The following is a 14748-nucleotide window of genomic DNA, read 5'->3' as shown; positions in this document are numbered from 1 at the left end:
TAGGAAATGCACAGTGAATTATTTAGGGGCCAAGGGGATGTCATGTCTGCAATTGACCTCTAAATGACTCAGGGCAGGGGCGGGCCTGGGTGGCTCAATCCATTAAGCGTCCAACTTGGGCTCAGGTGGTGATCTCATGGTTTCTGAGTTTGAGCCCCACGTTGGGCTCTGCGCTGACGGTGTGAGTCTGTCTGTGATCCCCTCTCCCTCTCTCTGCCCCTTCCCTACTTGTTCTCTCTCTCTCTGTCTGCCCCTCCTGGGATTCTCTCTCTGCCCTCGCTCACTTGCTCCCTCCCCCCAAAAAAGTCACCTTTACTTGTTTGGTTCCAGTTGGGGAGCTGTCCACAGGCCAGGGCACCCACAAGCCCAGACACGTGTACTTGGGGAAACCACCTCTGTGGGCAGGGGGACAAAGGATGCTAACTCTATTGGTGACCAACCCGAGAAACCTTCTCTGGAGCACCATAACCCTCCTGGTGGCCACCATGACATGTGATGACAGCAGGCCCTCCCTACGGATCCTCTCTGCCCGGCAGGACGGGCACCCTGTTCTGAGCAGCGTCACTTGCCTAGATCAACTCAAGGGCTGTCTCCACTGGGTGATGTTTCTTGAGCATTAGTGGGATGGCCACATGCCCACATTGGTTCTCGGTGGTAAGAAATGAGTTGGCCTCACGAAGGAGCCATGGAATGACTCACTGCCTTCTTTTTTCAATTTTTGCTCTTTTAAGGAGGCTCCATGCCCAACGTGGGGCTCGAACTCACAACCCTGAGATCAAGAGTCATATGCCCTACTGACCAAGCCAGCCAGGTGCCCTGGGAGTAGCCTTCTTGTCCTGATCTTTGCTCCTCCTGTGCTCTGGGTCATCACCTAGCCCCCGCCCCCTCATCTGGGGGGCACAAAAAATCTAAACTAAGAAAGCTGCCACCGAAAATATACCACCACCTCCACGCACCCCTCCACAGTGCCCCTGCCGTTTCATTCTTTGGGAGCAAACCCTGAAGCCCCTCAACGCCAAGGTCAGTGGGAGGAGGGGGTGAGTCGGGAAAAGAGCCGGTCGCCCTCCTGCCACCAACTCAGGCTGAGCAAAAGCAGCCGGCCCGCGGGGGACACAGAGGCTGTGCCATCTCGTTCAGTCACAGTTTGAGGCTAGCCAAAAACTCATGCAAGGTGACTGAGGTCAGGACGGCAGCTGCCTCGGGGGCAGGGCGGAGGGTGCTGGGGAAGTGATGCGGGCGGGAGGGAACATTCCAGGTTGCTGGAAATGGGTCACTGTGTTGACCGAAATATCCCTGACGAGGGTATAAATTCTCTTCACTGAAGTGTTAGGGGTGCTACAGATCTGTAGTGTCACTTTATGCAAATTATTCCCCAATTTTAAACAAGGCAGTGGCGGGGGGAAGGAGCGGCTATATAAGGCTCATCCGAAGTGATCAGAAGCGGGTGGCCTGCAATCTAGCTGAATTCTTTGCCTCGGGAGGCTTTCTGTCCCAGCAGGGCTGGACAGTCCTCCTGGGGGAGGAGGGGAGCGGCAAGCATACCCCAAGTCCCACGACACCGCGGTGAGCGTGGCTGCTGAGCACACACCCGTGAAACGAACAGGGCTCCCGCGCCCCAGACGGCGCATTGTCTAGACCCCAGTCTACCTGACAAGACCCCGCCGCGAGGCCGCATCTGACCGATTCCCTTGACCCCGCGACAAAGACCCCCTTTGTTCCCTGGTTAATATCCTTAGCAGGTCTGTCTAGACTCACTGTGGCAGTAATTGTCCCGTGATGTCACCAGGACCTGTGACCCAGCTCCTCCTCGTGGCGCTTGGGCAGGGAACACTCCAGACGGCCCCAAGCCAAGGGGGTCCCGGCCCTTGACACCCACCTGAGCCTCCTAGGAAGAGAGATCTGCAGCCAGTGTCCCACACCCGCCACCCTAGCCCCAGGGGGAGACAGGACACTCCAAAGATTAAGCCCCTTCTGTGAGAGGTGCTGAGGGGCAGCGCCACCCTGGGGAAAGATGAAAAGGGGGTGCCCTCCGTCCCCAACACTCCCACCTCCCCATTGTGGCTTGTGGGAAACAGTTCACTCTCCACTAGAGCACACGTTCACCCAAGGCATGCAGAAGGAAGGTCAGATGAGACAGACGGACAGAGGAGGTGGGGGGAACAGCGGCGAGAAGAAAGACAGAGACAGAGACAGATGTACAGAGAGACAGATGGAGCCATAAGGGGAAAGAGGGAGAGACCAGAGGGAGTCTGAGAGACACAGAGACAGATAAAGAGAAGGTGAGAGAGACAGAGAGAGAGAGAGAGAGAGAGAGACAAGAGAAGTTAGCTGGTCCCTGGGAGAGGAGGGGTTCTTTCTACAGATGACAGCTTGGGCTTCTGAAAAGTCAGTAGGGACCGGAAGTTAACTGCTGCTCAGCCCGGGGAACAAAATTCCCATCTTCAGCTTGAGGGGACTGACTCAGAACTCAGGTCTGGATCACAGCAAGAACATGCCGAGGCACATTTTCTTGAGGGATGGACTCCACCCACCCAACGGGACACCCTCTGCACGGGCAAATCCGTTTTACCCAGGTCAATTAAAACACACCAAGGGGAGCTCCCAGCCACCCCACAGAAGGAACCCGCAGACACTGTGCTGTGCAGAAGGTACCCGACCCGAGAGCAACTGCATTGATGCCTGAGTTCTAGAACAGGTGTCACCCACGGCGGCGGCGGGGGCGGGGGAGTTGGGGGGGAGTCAACAGAGAGGTTTACGCCTGGGGGGAAATAGCTAGGAAGGGGCACAAGGCTCTTCTGCGAAGAGAAGGGGGCTAGGAATGTTCTAGATCTTGATCCGGACGCGGGTGACGCGAAGGTGCACGTGCGGAAAATTTCGTGGAGCTACGCCGACGCGTTCACGCAAAGTATGTACGAGCAACTACAATTTTGTGTTTGTTTGGGTTTTGTTTTAAGGGAAACGCTCAGATCTGGGAAGGCTGGCATCTTTTTATCCAGGGAATGGTGGAGAAGCCTCTCTTCTTGTTTCCTAAGCTTGAGGAAGAAAACTCAAAGTCTTCCAGAGGCCACGTCTGGCAAGTTGGGCAACCAAAATATCAGGGAGTATTTCCCCTCGGGCAGCGGGATGAAAAGCGGCCGTCCCCCACCATCCACATCCCAAAGCCCGGAGGGATTTCCAAAGATTGTTTAATTGATTTTTCTCCTATTTAGATGCAGATCATAGTGTCTGGGGCCCAGGAATTCAGACACACGGCTTTGTGTCCACTCAGCCCCGTGAAGGCTCCTGTCTGAAACTCGCACAAAGCCAGACACACAACGTCCTCAGAAACACGCTGTTTCCTTTTTGTCTGGGGCTCCAGGGAGCGGGTGCAATGGACAGAGCCCCGGACACGCTTCCATCTGCAGGGTCCCGGGGACCCCGTCCCTCTGTCCCGCTCAGAAGGTGGGGTGCACATTTTTTTAAAAAGGAAAGTCGCCACGATTTTGAGGTCTATATGAGGGGTGGCATGAGAGGTGGGGGGGCCCCCAACTAGGGGTTGACGCGTTGAGGTTTTAACTTGGATTTTTCTCCAAAGTCAGGGCTCTGGAGTGAAAAGCAGGAGATGCTTTAAATCAAGCAGCTAATGGGCTAGGATTAACATGAGTTTGGCTCCGGTCTCTGCAGATCTGATTTATATAAGGCGAAAACGTTTCTCTCTTTCTCTCTCCCCATTGTTCCCGTCTGTCTCTCCAAATGCCCCATCTGACAAAGAAACTGGAAGGCTTGCAGGCTAACAACCTGTTCAGGATAGTGGGAAAGGCACCCCGCCCCCCAATATGCAGCCTTCTCCTCCCCCAGCTGCTGGGAGGCAACAGTGAAGGTCATTATATCCTCTCAACAAGGTTAATACATCCCCCCCAACATCCCTGCCTGGTCACCCCCAAACCTGGTTGGGGCATGGGGCACCTTTGAGGCAATGCCTTTCTAGTTTCCTCACTGTGTGACCTCAGATAACTCTCTCTGGGCCTCAGTTGCCTCATCAGTAAAGTGGGCACACGAATAAGTGCCCCCAACTGTGCAAGGGGTTGTGGGGGAAATTCAGAGTGTTCAGTGCAGAGCAAGCCGACAGGTGCAAGTGACAGTGGTTCCCATGTGGAAAGAAGAGTGTATCGGGAATAAATGTTTTGCAGGAAGCTTCAAGGGAGACGTTCTCTTCATAGATTCCTTCCCTTCTTTGGTGCCATATATCTCCAGGGGGACCCCAGCCCCAAGCCCGATTCCTACCCTCCGGATCTGAGTTACCTGGACTGCAATCCAGCTGGCATTCACAGTGTGTTCCCCAAAAGGGCCAAACCCTGCAAAAAAAACAAAACAAAAACAGGAAAGTCAGCATATCACCACCCAGTGATCTTTTCTAGCCTGCCCAAGGTCAGGCTGCTGCCCCCCCTGGGGGAACAGGGATCTTCGAGAACACCTGCCACGTGGGACAATGTCAGGGGGCCTGGTCCTGTGTTCTTGGGTGCACCCAGGGGCCTTCAGAGCACCCCCTCCTTTCTCTGCTCTTAACCGCTTTTAACTGTCCTTTCTTGTCTTCACCGTCACCTGACTTTTGTGCCCAGCAAGGGGCCAGTGGCCTCCTTTTGCCCCAGAAAGGGCTGGCCTGTTCTCCTCACGATTTCCTCCACTATCCCCGACCCCCTTCTACAATTATTTTCTCGCCGTCTTTGTGCAGAGCCTCTGGGCTCCGTGAACCACCACAAAGTAAGGAACAGCCCTTAAGGGATGCATGTGGGTGTCTCCCAGGACAGGCTGACGGGACACCACCCTGCCACCCTCCTGTCCACTTGCTCAAACTCCAGCCCCACTTAAACCAAGAAAGTCCACCTGAGGATGTGCTAAGTGCTCTGCACGCACTGTGGCATTCGGCCTCACCGCATCCCCCTTTCGGCCAAGGCTGCTTCCTGGGCCCCTTTTACAGGAGGGAGACTAAGGCACAGAGAGGTGAAAACAGCTGCCTAAGGTCACACAGCCAGAAGGCAGAAGAGCTGGGATTTTAAACCAGATTCATGAGAGTCCACAGCTCTTCTACTCTGATCACCCTGTCACCCTGCCTAAAAATGAACACCCCCAAGAAGACTGAGGGTCCCAGGTGGTGACAACCCCCCCCCCCCGGGAAGGGATGCTGTGTCCTGGAACAGCAGGCTCCCCCCCCCCCAGTGGGGGCAGGATTTCTCTACCCCCTCTCTCCTCCTTCATAGACTAAGTATGAGTCTCAGCTCAGCCACCTACAAACAGGGTGACCTCTGTGAGCCTGTTTCCCCTTTGCCAAATGGAGATGGTGAACATATCGTGAACTCATGCAAGGAAAAAGTCCACTCCGGTGGCTCCCTGCATAGTGGACACTAGAGGAACAAATAACCAGATACAGGAGGGCTGCGCGGGGGGGGGGGGGGGGGGGGGCAGTGACCGTCGCCCCAATTACACACATCTGTTGAGTGAGTGCCTTCTTCTATCTTCCTGAGAATTCCAGGCCCAGCCTCACCCTCCCGGGTCCACAAACCACTTGCGTGAACCTTAGCGGGATCTCCTACTCTGACCCCTCCAGACAGAGGGTCAAAATGACCCCCCAGCCAGAGGCCCGGCGGAAGTTGACGCCCACGTGGCCCTGAGGCGGAGTCTCCTCGAGGAGGAACAGTTAGTTTCAGGGAGTTGGTGACAGCGGGGAGGGACTCACCCATAAACAGCCCGGGGCGGATTTTTGACTGAGCCGGTCCTGGCGACAACAGGGAGAGCGGCTACCCGCTCGAGGTCCCCCGACCTCCACCTGCTCTTGCCTCAGGAGAGCAGCCCCCTCTTAGCGCAGGGCTGGGGGAGCACTGGCTGCCAGGAGGTTCATTTGTCACTGGGGCACTTCCTGCCCGCAAATTGGCCTTTGTCCCCTGGGGCCGTGGGTGGGGACAGGCCTGACCTCGGGAGGGGCAGGGATAAGTCCAGTCCTGCCCACCAGCCGGGCAGACAGAAGACAGGTGCCCAGAGAGCCACTGTCCTCACCTGGGGAAGGAAGGACGTCCGAGGGGCCTGCTCCGCGCTGGGCACTTGACCGGACCCCCACGCCCTTGCCTGCCCCGACCCCTGACAGTGGGAACATAGGGGCGCTCCTTCTTCACTTTCTACGTGTTGCGCGGACTGAGCTGGGCGATGACATCTTCCAAACCTAAGACGACTTCTAGCACCTGCCCCGCCCGGCCACCGCGCCCCTCCCGACCCCGCCGGCTCTGGAGCCGCCCGACCCGCCCCTGCCCGCGGCCGCTGTCACCGCGGCCGCCATCAGCGTACCGGTCACCACCACCGCCTTCCTGGGCTGCTCCATGACGGGCTCAGGCTGCGCCTCGGACCCGCTCCCGTCGGGACTGGCGAGTCCCGCAGCCGCCGCTGCCCCCGCGGCCCGGATCCCGCGCCGCCCCGCCCCCGGCCCCGCCCCCGGCCCCGGCCCCGCCCCCGGCCGGGCCGCTCGGCGTGCGCGCCCCCGGGTGCCAGACGCTGCGTGCGCGCCCAGAGCCGAACACTCACCCCCGGAGCGCCCAACTCCCCGCCTTCCCCAGCCTCAGTGTCTCCACCTGAGTGATGGGGACAGTTCGTCCTGTGCGGCGTGGCTGCTTGAACTCACTGAGCGCCGCGGTCCGCTCACTGCTGTGAATTATCTGGCCCCCCTCCCCGCCACCTGCCGGTAAGGCTCCGTTAGTCGCTGCGTTTTACAGAGGAGGAAACTGAAGCATGGATCCTAAGGCCACTCGACTAGAGCCTCCTGGAGTCCCAGAAGCAGCCTGCGGGCCAGGAGGTTGAGAGGGGGACGAAATAAAGCGAAAGCCCAGCACCACAGTGCGGCGGCGCCCAGAGGTCCTCTGCAGGCTCCTATGTTGCAAAGAAAGAAGGTGATGTGGCTCCGCAGACCTAGGCTTCCCCTCTCTCCATCTCCCCAACACTTACCCCACTTCTAGCCCCAACAGCCCTCCAAGGGCCTAGCAGAGTCCCACCCCAGGGCCTTTGCACTTCCTGTTCCTGCTGCCTGGAACATGCCCTGCGGTATCTGCGAACCTAGTTGCTTCTCTTCCTTCAGGAGTCAGCTGCACCTCACCTCCTCTTGGGTGTTCTCTTTGCCCTCCCTGGCTGAGAATCCCCTACCCGGCCCCTCACCCTCTGTGAGTAGGTCTGTCTCCTTTCCTTGCTTGCTCTTCGTCCACAGTCCATGATAGACTCTACTTTTCTGATTTATTTCCCATTTCTTCTGACACAGGGATTAGAACTTCCAGGTCAGGAGCTTGCCTCCATTACAGCCATGTCCCTGCACCCAGTATGTGCCTGGCATACTGTAGGTGGCCCACTAATGATCATCAGAGACCAGGATTTCTCCAAAAACTGCCAGAGAGAGAAAGCTGAGTTTCTGGCCCCATCATCAGAAAACAGGGCTAGACCTTGGACTCGGGTCGCTGACATCTCATTCCAAGCAGCCTTGGCACCGGATTAGCTTGGGTGCTGACTCAAAGGCCATCTGCTTCTGGCCCCAGCCTCAGAATACCCAGGGCAGAGCTCCTCGGACTGGCCTGGAGCCCTGATTTGCAAGCTCAGACCAGAGGTCACATACTCGGTGGCTATTTTGGTCTCTGGCAGCTTCAGGTAGAATTCAGAAAATCTGAGAGCCGGCTTGCACCAGCCATGCGAACAAGAGCCAAGCCAAGTGGGAGAAGAGAACAGAACAAAAATCTCCCCACGATCACGTTTCATAACTCAAACATTGTCAGAAGTGTCTGCACATGTTGCTAGAAGCCAGGGTTGTGAAGGGAGGGAAGCCACATCACTTGCCCTCGTCCCAATGTACAAAAGGAAGGACACCTGTATAACATCCAGAGTCAGCGCTGATGGGGAGAAACTGAGTCACACAGTACTGCTGAGAGCGAGTGGAAGAAAGGCCCAGCAACACCAGGGGATAGATGAAGAGGCAGGGAGAAATGGAGGGCTCCTTAAAAAAAAAAAAAAAAGCGGGGGGGGGGGCAAGATAATTACATTGGAAAGCCAAGCCCTAAAGCGCTGCTGTGGAAAAGCTTGGCAGTTCCTCAAAAAGTTAAGCCTAGCGGTCATAGGACCAGCAATTCCACTCCTAGGTATAGACTCAAAATAATTGAAAATAGGTGTTCAAACAAATACTTGTGCGTGATTGTTCATGACAGCGTTATTCAATTGCCCGAAGGTCTGTACAAACAAATGTCCATCAATTCATCAATGGCTGAACAGGGAAACAAAATTGGCCCATCCATGCAATGGAGTATTACTCAGCCATAAAAAGGAATGAAGTTCTGATCCAGGCATGGATGAATCTTGAAAACATCGTGCCTGGTGAGGGAAGCCGGTTACAAAAGGCCACGGAGGGTATGATTCCACTTATAAGGAATACCCAGAACAGCTCTGTGCTGACGGTGTGGAGCCTGCTGTCAGAATTCTCTCTCTCTCTCTCTCTCTCTCTCTCTCTCTCTCTCTCTCTCTCTCTCTCCTCTCTCTCTCCCTCCCCTGCTCATGCTCTCTCTGAAAATAAATGAAAACTTTAAAAGTAAATGAATGAGGGGCGCCTGGGTGGCTCAGTCAGTTAAGCGTCCGACTTCGGCTCAGGTCATGATCTTGCGGTTCGTGAGTTCAAGCCCCACGTCAGGCTCTGGACTGACAGCTCAGAGCCTGGAGCCTGTTTCAGAATCTGTGTCTCCCTCTCTCTCTCTGACCCTCCCCCGTTCATGCTCTGTCTCTCTCTGTCTCAAAAATAAATAAACATTAAAAAATTTTTTTAAAAATAAATAAAAATAAAAGTAAATGAATGAACGAATGTTCAAAAGTAAATGAACAAATGAATGAATGAATGAATGAACGAATGAATGAATGAATAAGAAATGTCCAGAACAGGCAAGTCCATAGACAACAGAAAGCAAATGAATGGTTGCAGGGGCTGGGGGAGGGGGGAGAGGGAGTGATTGCTAGAAGGGATGGTGTTTCATTTTGGGGTGATGAAATGTTCTGGAAGTAGATAGAGGTGTTGGTTGTACAACACGGTGAATGTATTTAGTGCCAATGAATTGTACACTTTAAAATGGTTTAAGGGGCTTTATGTTATGTGCATTTTATCACAAAGAGAAAGAAAAGAAAAAAAGAAAAGATGAGGGGCACCTGGCTGGCTCAGTCAGTAAAGCATGAAACTCTTGATCTCTGGGTGGTAAGTTTGAGCCTCAAGTCCAGTGTAGCGTCTACTTTAAAAATAAACAGGGTCACCTGGGTGGCTCAGTCAGTTAGGCATCTGACTTTGGCTCAGGTCATGGTCTCTCGGTTCATGAGTTCAAGCCCCGCATGGGGCTCTGTGCTGACAGCTCAGAGCCTGGAACCTGCTTCGGACTCTGTGTTTCCCTCTCCCTCTGCCCCTCCCCTGCTCTCACTCTGTCTCTCTCTCTCTCTCAAAAAAAATAAATAAATAAAAATAAATAAATAAATAATAATAAGTAAACATTAAAGATTTTTGAAATAAAAACAAACAAATTAATAAAATATTTAAAAACAAGAGGAAAGAAATCCAGCGTAGAAGAATCTGGAATAAAAAGCAAATGTTCAAGAAAGAAAGAGAAACACAAATGTGTTTGCAAATGCAGAAACTATCTCAGGAGGGAAAAACAAGAAATTGATGCTAGGGCCTCTTGGGGAGAGAACCGGGATGGGGGTGGTGTGTGAAAGTGGGAGTAGAGGGGGAACATCGCCAACAGCTCTTGCACCCCCAACACACATCACCTACAGGTTTCTGCTGTTATCTGAAAGTAGAGTGTTTCTGTGAAACCTTTAGTAAGCAGAAATGGCAAAGAAGCATGTAAATTAATATGGAAAATTTTTTTAGCATTCCCAGACCCCCCAAAATAACCTCTTTGGCTTTTCTGATACCTTAGGACACATCTTGTTTGTGTGTTTGTTTTAATGTGTATTTAAATTTTCAGAGAGAGAAATAGAGATCCTGTGCACAAGGAGGGGAGGGACACCGGAGAGAGAATCCCAAGCAGGCTCCACGCTGTCCGCACGGAGCCCGACACAGGGCTCGAACCCACAAACTGTGAGATCATGACCTGAGCCGAAGCCGGAGGCTTAAGTGTCTGAGCCTCACAGGTGCCCCAGGACGCATCTTGTCAAGGGAATGAATGACTCAGTCGATCGATCGGCCAACCAACCAATCAAAATAAGACACAGACGCTCACAGCCACAGGCGGGTGCTCTGGTGGCTTGACGTTGTGACGCTGAGTGTCGTTCTCGGAGAAGGAGCTTGGGGCTTCCACTGCTGCTGCCCAGGATGCACACCGCCTCTATAAGGACTCGCTGCGGAACAGTCGCTAAACCTTCCCATTTCTTTCGGTTACGGCAAATGGGTACTAAGGAGTAGGTATTTCATAAAAGCAAGTGGCATAACGTGAACTTTTGAAAAGTTGGGTATACCTGTACTCCAAAATAAGTCCAACACGGACACTTTTCCTTTTAAAAAAATGCCACTAGAGTTTTGGGGTTGTGTGTGTGTGTGTGTGTGTGTGTGTGTGTGTGTTAATTACACCTAACATAAATTTTACCACTTAAAAAAATTTTTAACATTTATTCACTTTTTGAGAGGCAGAGCGTGAGCAGGGGAGGGACAGAGAGAGAGGGAGACACAGAATCCAAGGAAGGTTCCAGGCCCTGAGCTGTTAGCACAGAGCCCGATGTGGGGCTCGAGCTCACCAACCGTGAGATCACAACCTGAGTCGAAGTTGGACGCTTAATCGACTGAGCCACCCTGGCGCCCCTAAATTTTACCATTTTTAAGTGTACAGTTCAGTAGTGTTAAAAGTACGTTCAGGGGCGCCAGGGTGGCTCAGTCGGTTAAGCGTTTGACTCTTGAGTCTGGCTCAGGTCATGATCTCAGGCGCAGTTTGTGGATTCGAGACCCTCCTTGGGCTCTGCGCTGACAGAGCAGAGCCTGCTTGGGTTTTCTCTCTCTCTCCCTCTCTCTCTGACTCTCCCCCCCCTCCAAAAAAATAATCATTAAAAAAAATAAAAAATTAAAAAGTACATTCACCCTTTCTTGCGAGTGATCCTTAGAACACTTTTTATCTTGTAAAACTGAAATTCTGTCCCTATGAAACACTAACTCCCCATCCTCCTCCCCCAGCCCCTGGCACTCACCATTCTACTTTCTGTCTCTATGAATATGACTGCTTTAGGGACCTCATATAAATACAATCATACAGCCTTTGTCTTTTTGTGACTGGCTTATTTCAGTTAGCACAGTGTCCTCAAAGTTCCTCCGTGACGTGACCGTGGCGTGTGTCAGACTTCCTTCCTGTTTAAGGCTGATAATACCCCATTGTATGAATACGCCGCATTTTGTTTCTCCATTCATCCCTTCGTGAACACTTGGGCTGCTCCCACCTTTTGGCCGTCACGAAGACAGCAGCTATGAACACGGGTATACAAGTATCTCTTCGACAGGCTACTCTCGAGTCTTTTGGTCACTCAGCTTCTATAACTTCTCTTTTTGAAGCAGCTGAAGGCTAATATAAAGTTGCAAAAATAGCATTCCCATGGACCCTTCACTCAGCTTGACCCAGTAAAGTGGTCCATCTTACTAAACTATTGCCAAACCAGAAATTGACATCGATACGATGTAATGGACTCAGTACCTCACCTAATTTCTCAGAGTTGTTGAAAAACCAAGTTTCGTTTGTAAAGAATTGTTTCCATGTATTAGCGTGGATGACAATGTGGTCACACAGAATAAGGGGGAATCCTTTTTTTTTTTTTTTTCCTTAATAGAATGGGATATGTGTCTTTCCTTGTTGTTCATGACCTGAGCAGTCTTGAGGAAGACTGGCCCGTGTCCTGTGGGGTACCCTCTATCTGGGTCTGTTTGATGTTCTTGCTGTGATTAGAACGGGGCTGTGGGTGTTTGGGGGAGACCGGAGAAGTGAGACGCCCCTTTCATCTCATCGTAGCAGGGATCCCTAACATCCACACAATTTCTCATAGTGGTGTCATCTGGGTCTCCTGTGGCTGCCATAACAAATGACCACAAATTCGGTGGCTTAAAACAACGCAAATCTCTTCCCTCAAGGTTCAGGAGGCCAGAAGCACAAAATCAAGGTGTCCCTAGGGCCATCTTCCCTCTGGAGACTCTAAGGGAAGATCCTTCATTGGATCTTCCAGCTCCTGGGGATTCCTCGACCTATGGTTGCATCACCCCAAACTCTGCCTCTGTTTTCTCTGTGTCTCAAATCTCCCTCTGCCTTTCTCTTAGAAGGACATCAGTCACTGGGTTTTGGCTCCACCCTAAACCCCTGACAATCTCATCTCAATACCCTTAACTTGATTAAATGTGGGAAGCCTCTTTTTCCAAATAAGGTCACATTCCCAGGTTCTGGAGTCAGGACTTGGACGTGTCTTTAGTGGCCTGCCATTCACCCCACTGTGTGTGGCAACTGTCACATGTCTCCACCGTCAAGTCACTATTTTCCCCTTTCTCTGCTCTGTTCTTTGAAAGTGAGTCATGGAGCTCAGCCCACCCTTGGTGATGATGGTGAGGTTACATATAATTTTTAATGAATGGAAAATATTCTGTCTAGTGGGTGAACCGTAGTTTATGCAACCAGTCCACTGCTGTTAGACCTTGATGTTCATTCTGTTAGTTTACAATTGGCAACGTTGCTGCAAGGCCTTGGCATAGAGTGGTTCCCTTCCTTTGCAAGATCTCCTTGGTATAAAATTTCAGAAATGGCTTACTGAAGGACGTGACACGTCTGTGGATTTTGAGACATAATTGGCCAACAATGCCAATGTTTTCCCCACTCGAAAGGAAATATATGTGTACCAGTTTTCACCACCACTTTGACAGCATGGGGTCTTACAATTCTTCAACCCCCCGCCCCTTTTTTAGTGTAGGGTAGAGTGTTTTTGTTAATTTGACAGGCACCTTGACCTTTACTCTTTAGGTTTCTGCTGTCAGGAACACAGCTTATAATTATTTTATTTTTATTTGAGGGGTGGGGTGCAGGGGGGGGAGAGAGAGAGAGAGAGAAAGAGAGAGAGACGATCCCAAGTAGGCTCCACTCTCAGCACAGAGCCCAACTTGGGGCTAGATTCCCACCCTGGGATCATGACCGGAGCTGCAATCAAGAGTCCACCACTCAACAAAGACACCCAGGTGTTTAAATTTAAACACAATTTAAAGTAGACTGGGAAAAAAAAATAGCATTATTGGTTCAAGAGATAAGGAAAGAGGAGGATTTATGAAGCATCAGGTACATACAGCTGGATCCAGGATTAAATACGGCCAAGATTCTGAAGTCGAGATGGGGAGGTCTGTACTTGACTCCCGCTCCGGTTCTGCCGGTTCAGAACCATCCCAGGGGAGCCTTCTGATTCGTTGAGCCTGGGTCACGTGTCCTTGATGAACAGCAGGAACTTGGCTGACAGCGGTAAACAGGGGCCTACAAGTCAGAGTTGAGAAAGGCTTAAGTGGGCAAGCAAGCAATGACAATGTGACACAGAACAGGTAGTGAATCAGTGCCAGCTACTTAAGTTCAAAGTGTAAGAGAAGGGACGATTAGATTTGGGGGGCTATCACGGAAATGTTCGCAGAGCACCTATACATTAGTGCACCTTATGCCAACTGCCGGGGACCGACTCCAAACTCCAAGAAAATTAAGCAATAAAGGACAACATTTTGGGCTCAGTGGAAAGTCACACTTCATGGCTTCAGGTACAGCTGGATCCAGGGGCTCACACCATGCCTCCTTCCCCACATGGTAGCTCTTGTGGAGGTTGGATTCACCATGCAGAGAAAGCATCGTCCAGAAAACCAATCCTAGTCTTAAACTATGTCACTTTCAACAACCTCCATGGAAAGCTCTCTTGGCCAGCCTCAGCGTCCCTCCCAAGGGAGATCCCAATGAACCTTGGCTGGTCACATGCTCCTCCTTTAACCAATCATGATGGGCCAGGGGGATGGAGCCTTCTATTCTGACTGGCCATCCCTATGTTAAAAGGGCCGACAACAACTGCAGTGACTGCAGTCTGCCACACGGGGTCACCCAAGCAGAGTTTTCAAGGATGAACAGGCGTTTGCCAGTTGGGCCAAAGAAGAAACTGCCAAGTACAGAAGTCGAGGAAAATCAGAAAGGAGTGTACCAGCCTGTGATTTTCTTCCTATTTTCACCACCATGCTGATGCCGAGACAGTTCATGGTACCGCAGTTTCTGCTGTTTACCGTAATCAGCCTTTTTAACATTGGCAAACAAGGCTTGGCTTGTCATTCTAATCCAACCCAGTGGTGTATCACTATTAGTCACCTACCAGTGTCCTGCACACAACCCAGACCCCACCAGCACCCAGGCCTAAGCCAGTGCTAGAGAAGGCTTGAATATATACCCCAGCTGCCCTGACCCTAGGTGGGATCACTATTAAGACACCAGCTTTTATGCTGTCTCCGTGAGGTCTCCAGCTGGACTGACCCCCGGTTGCTAGACTACTGCATTGACTACTCATTGGTGCCCCCTGCAAGGATCCTACCCTCCCTTTCTCAGCCTCCACCTCCAATAGGGGTTTCCTGGGGTCACCCTGTTGATAGGCTATGTGCCCTGGAGTCTTCAAGATTGGTTTCCGGGGGTGGAAGGACCCCAAGCTAAGGCTTGAAGGACAACTGTTGATTCAGCGCTCCCAGGTGCCTGGCAC

General features: G+C 52.0%; 1 protein-coding gene and 1 long non-coding RNA gene across 4 annotated transcripts in view; one reads left to right on the top strand and one right to left on the bottom strand.

The window, feature by feature from the left end:
* Positions 1-6441, bottom strand: part of PGPEP1 (pyroglutamyl-peptidase I) — a 28326-nt gene extending 21885 nt beyond the window's left edge. The window contains exons 1-2 of one of the 3 annotated variants that reach the window (XM_023247483.2): positions 6316-6441; positions 4282-4334 (exon numbers count right to left, since the gene is read on the bottom strand). In XM_023247483.2, the coding sequence (XP_023103251.1) occupies positions 4282-4334; positions 6316-6349 (87 nt within the window). In that variant the 5' untranslated portion in view covers positions 6350-6441. Of the gene's footprint in view, positions 1-4281; positions 4335-5713; positions 5908-6315 lie in introns of those variants that run through there. The other 2 variants (XM_023247491.2, XM_006928618.5) reach the window with 2 other exon arrangements.
* Positions 6442-6483: 42 nt separating this feature from the next.
* LOC123382713 lies at positions 6484-8520 on the top strand. Its single transcript, XR_006591496.1, has 2 exons — positions 6484-6911; positions 7274-8520. It is a non-coding gene; the product is annotated as an uncharacterized LOC123382713 (long non-coding RNA).
* Positions 8521-14748: the final 6228 nt, after the last annotated feature.

The sequence above is a fragment of the Felis catus genome, chromosome A2 (genome assembly GCF_018350175.1).
Source record: "Felis catus isolate Fca126 chromosome A2, F.catus_Fca126_mat1.0, whole genome shotgun sequence".
In the NCBI taxonomy this organism is placed as follows: Eukaryota; Metazoa; Chordata; class Mammalia; order Carnivora; family Felidae; genus Felis; species Felis catus.
Note: the sequence above shows the minus strand (reverse complement) of the source record. Positions and strands in the feature narration are given on the sequence as shown.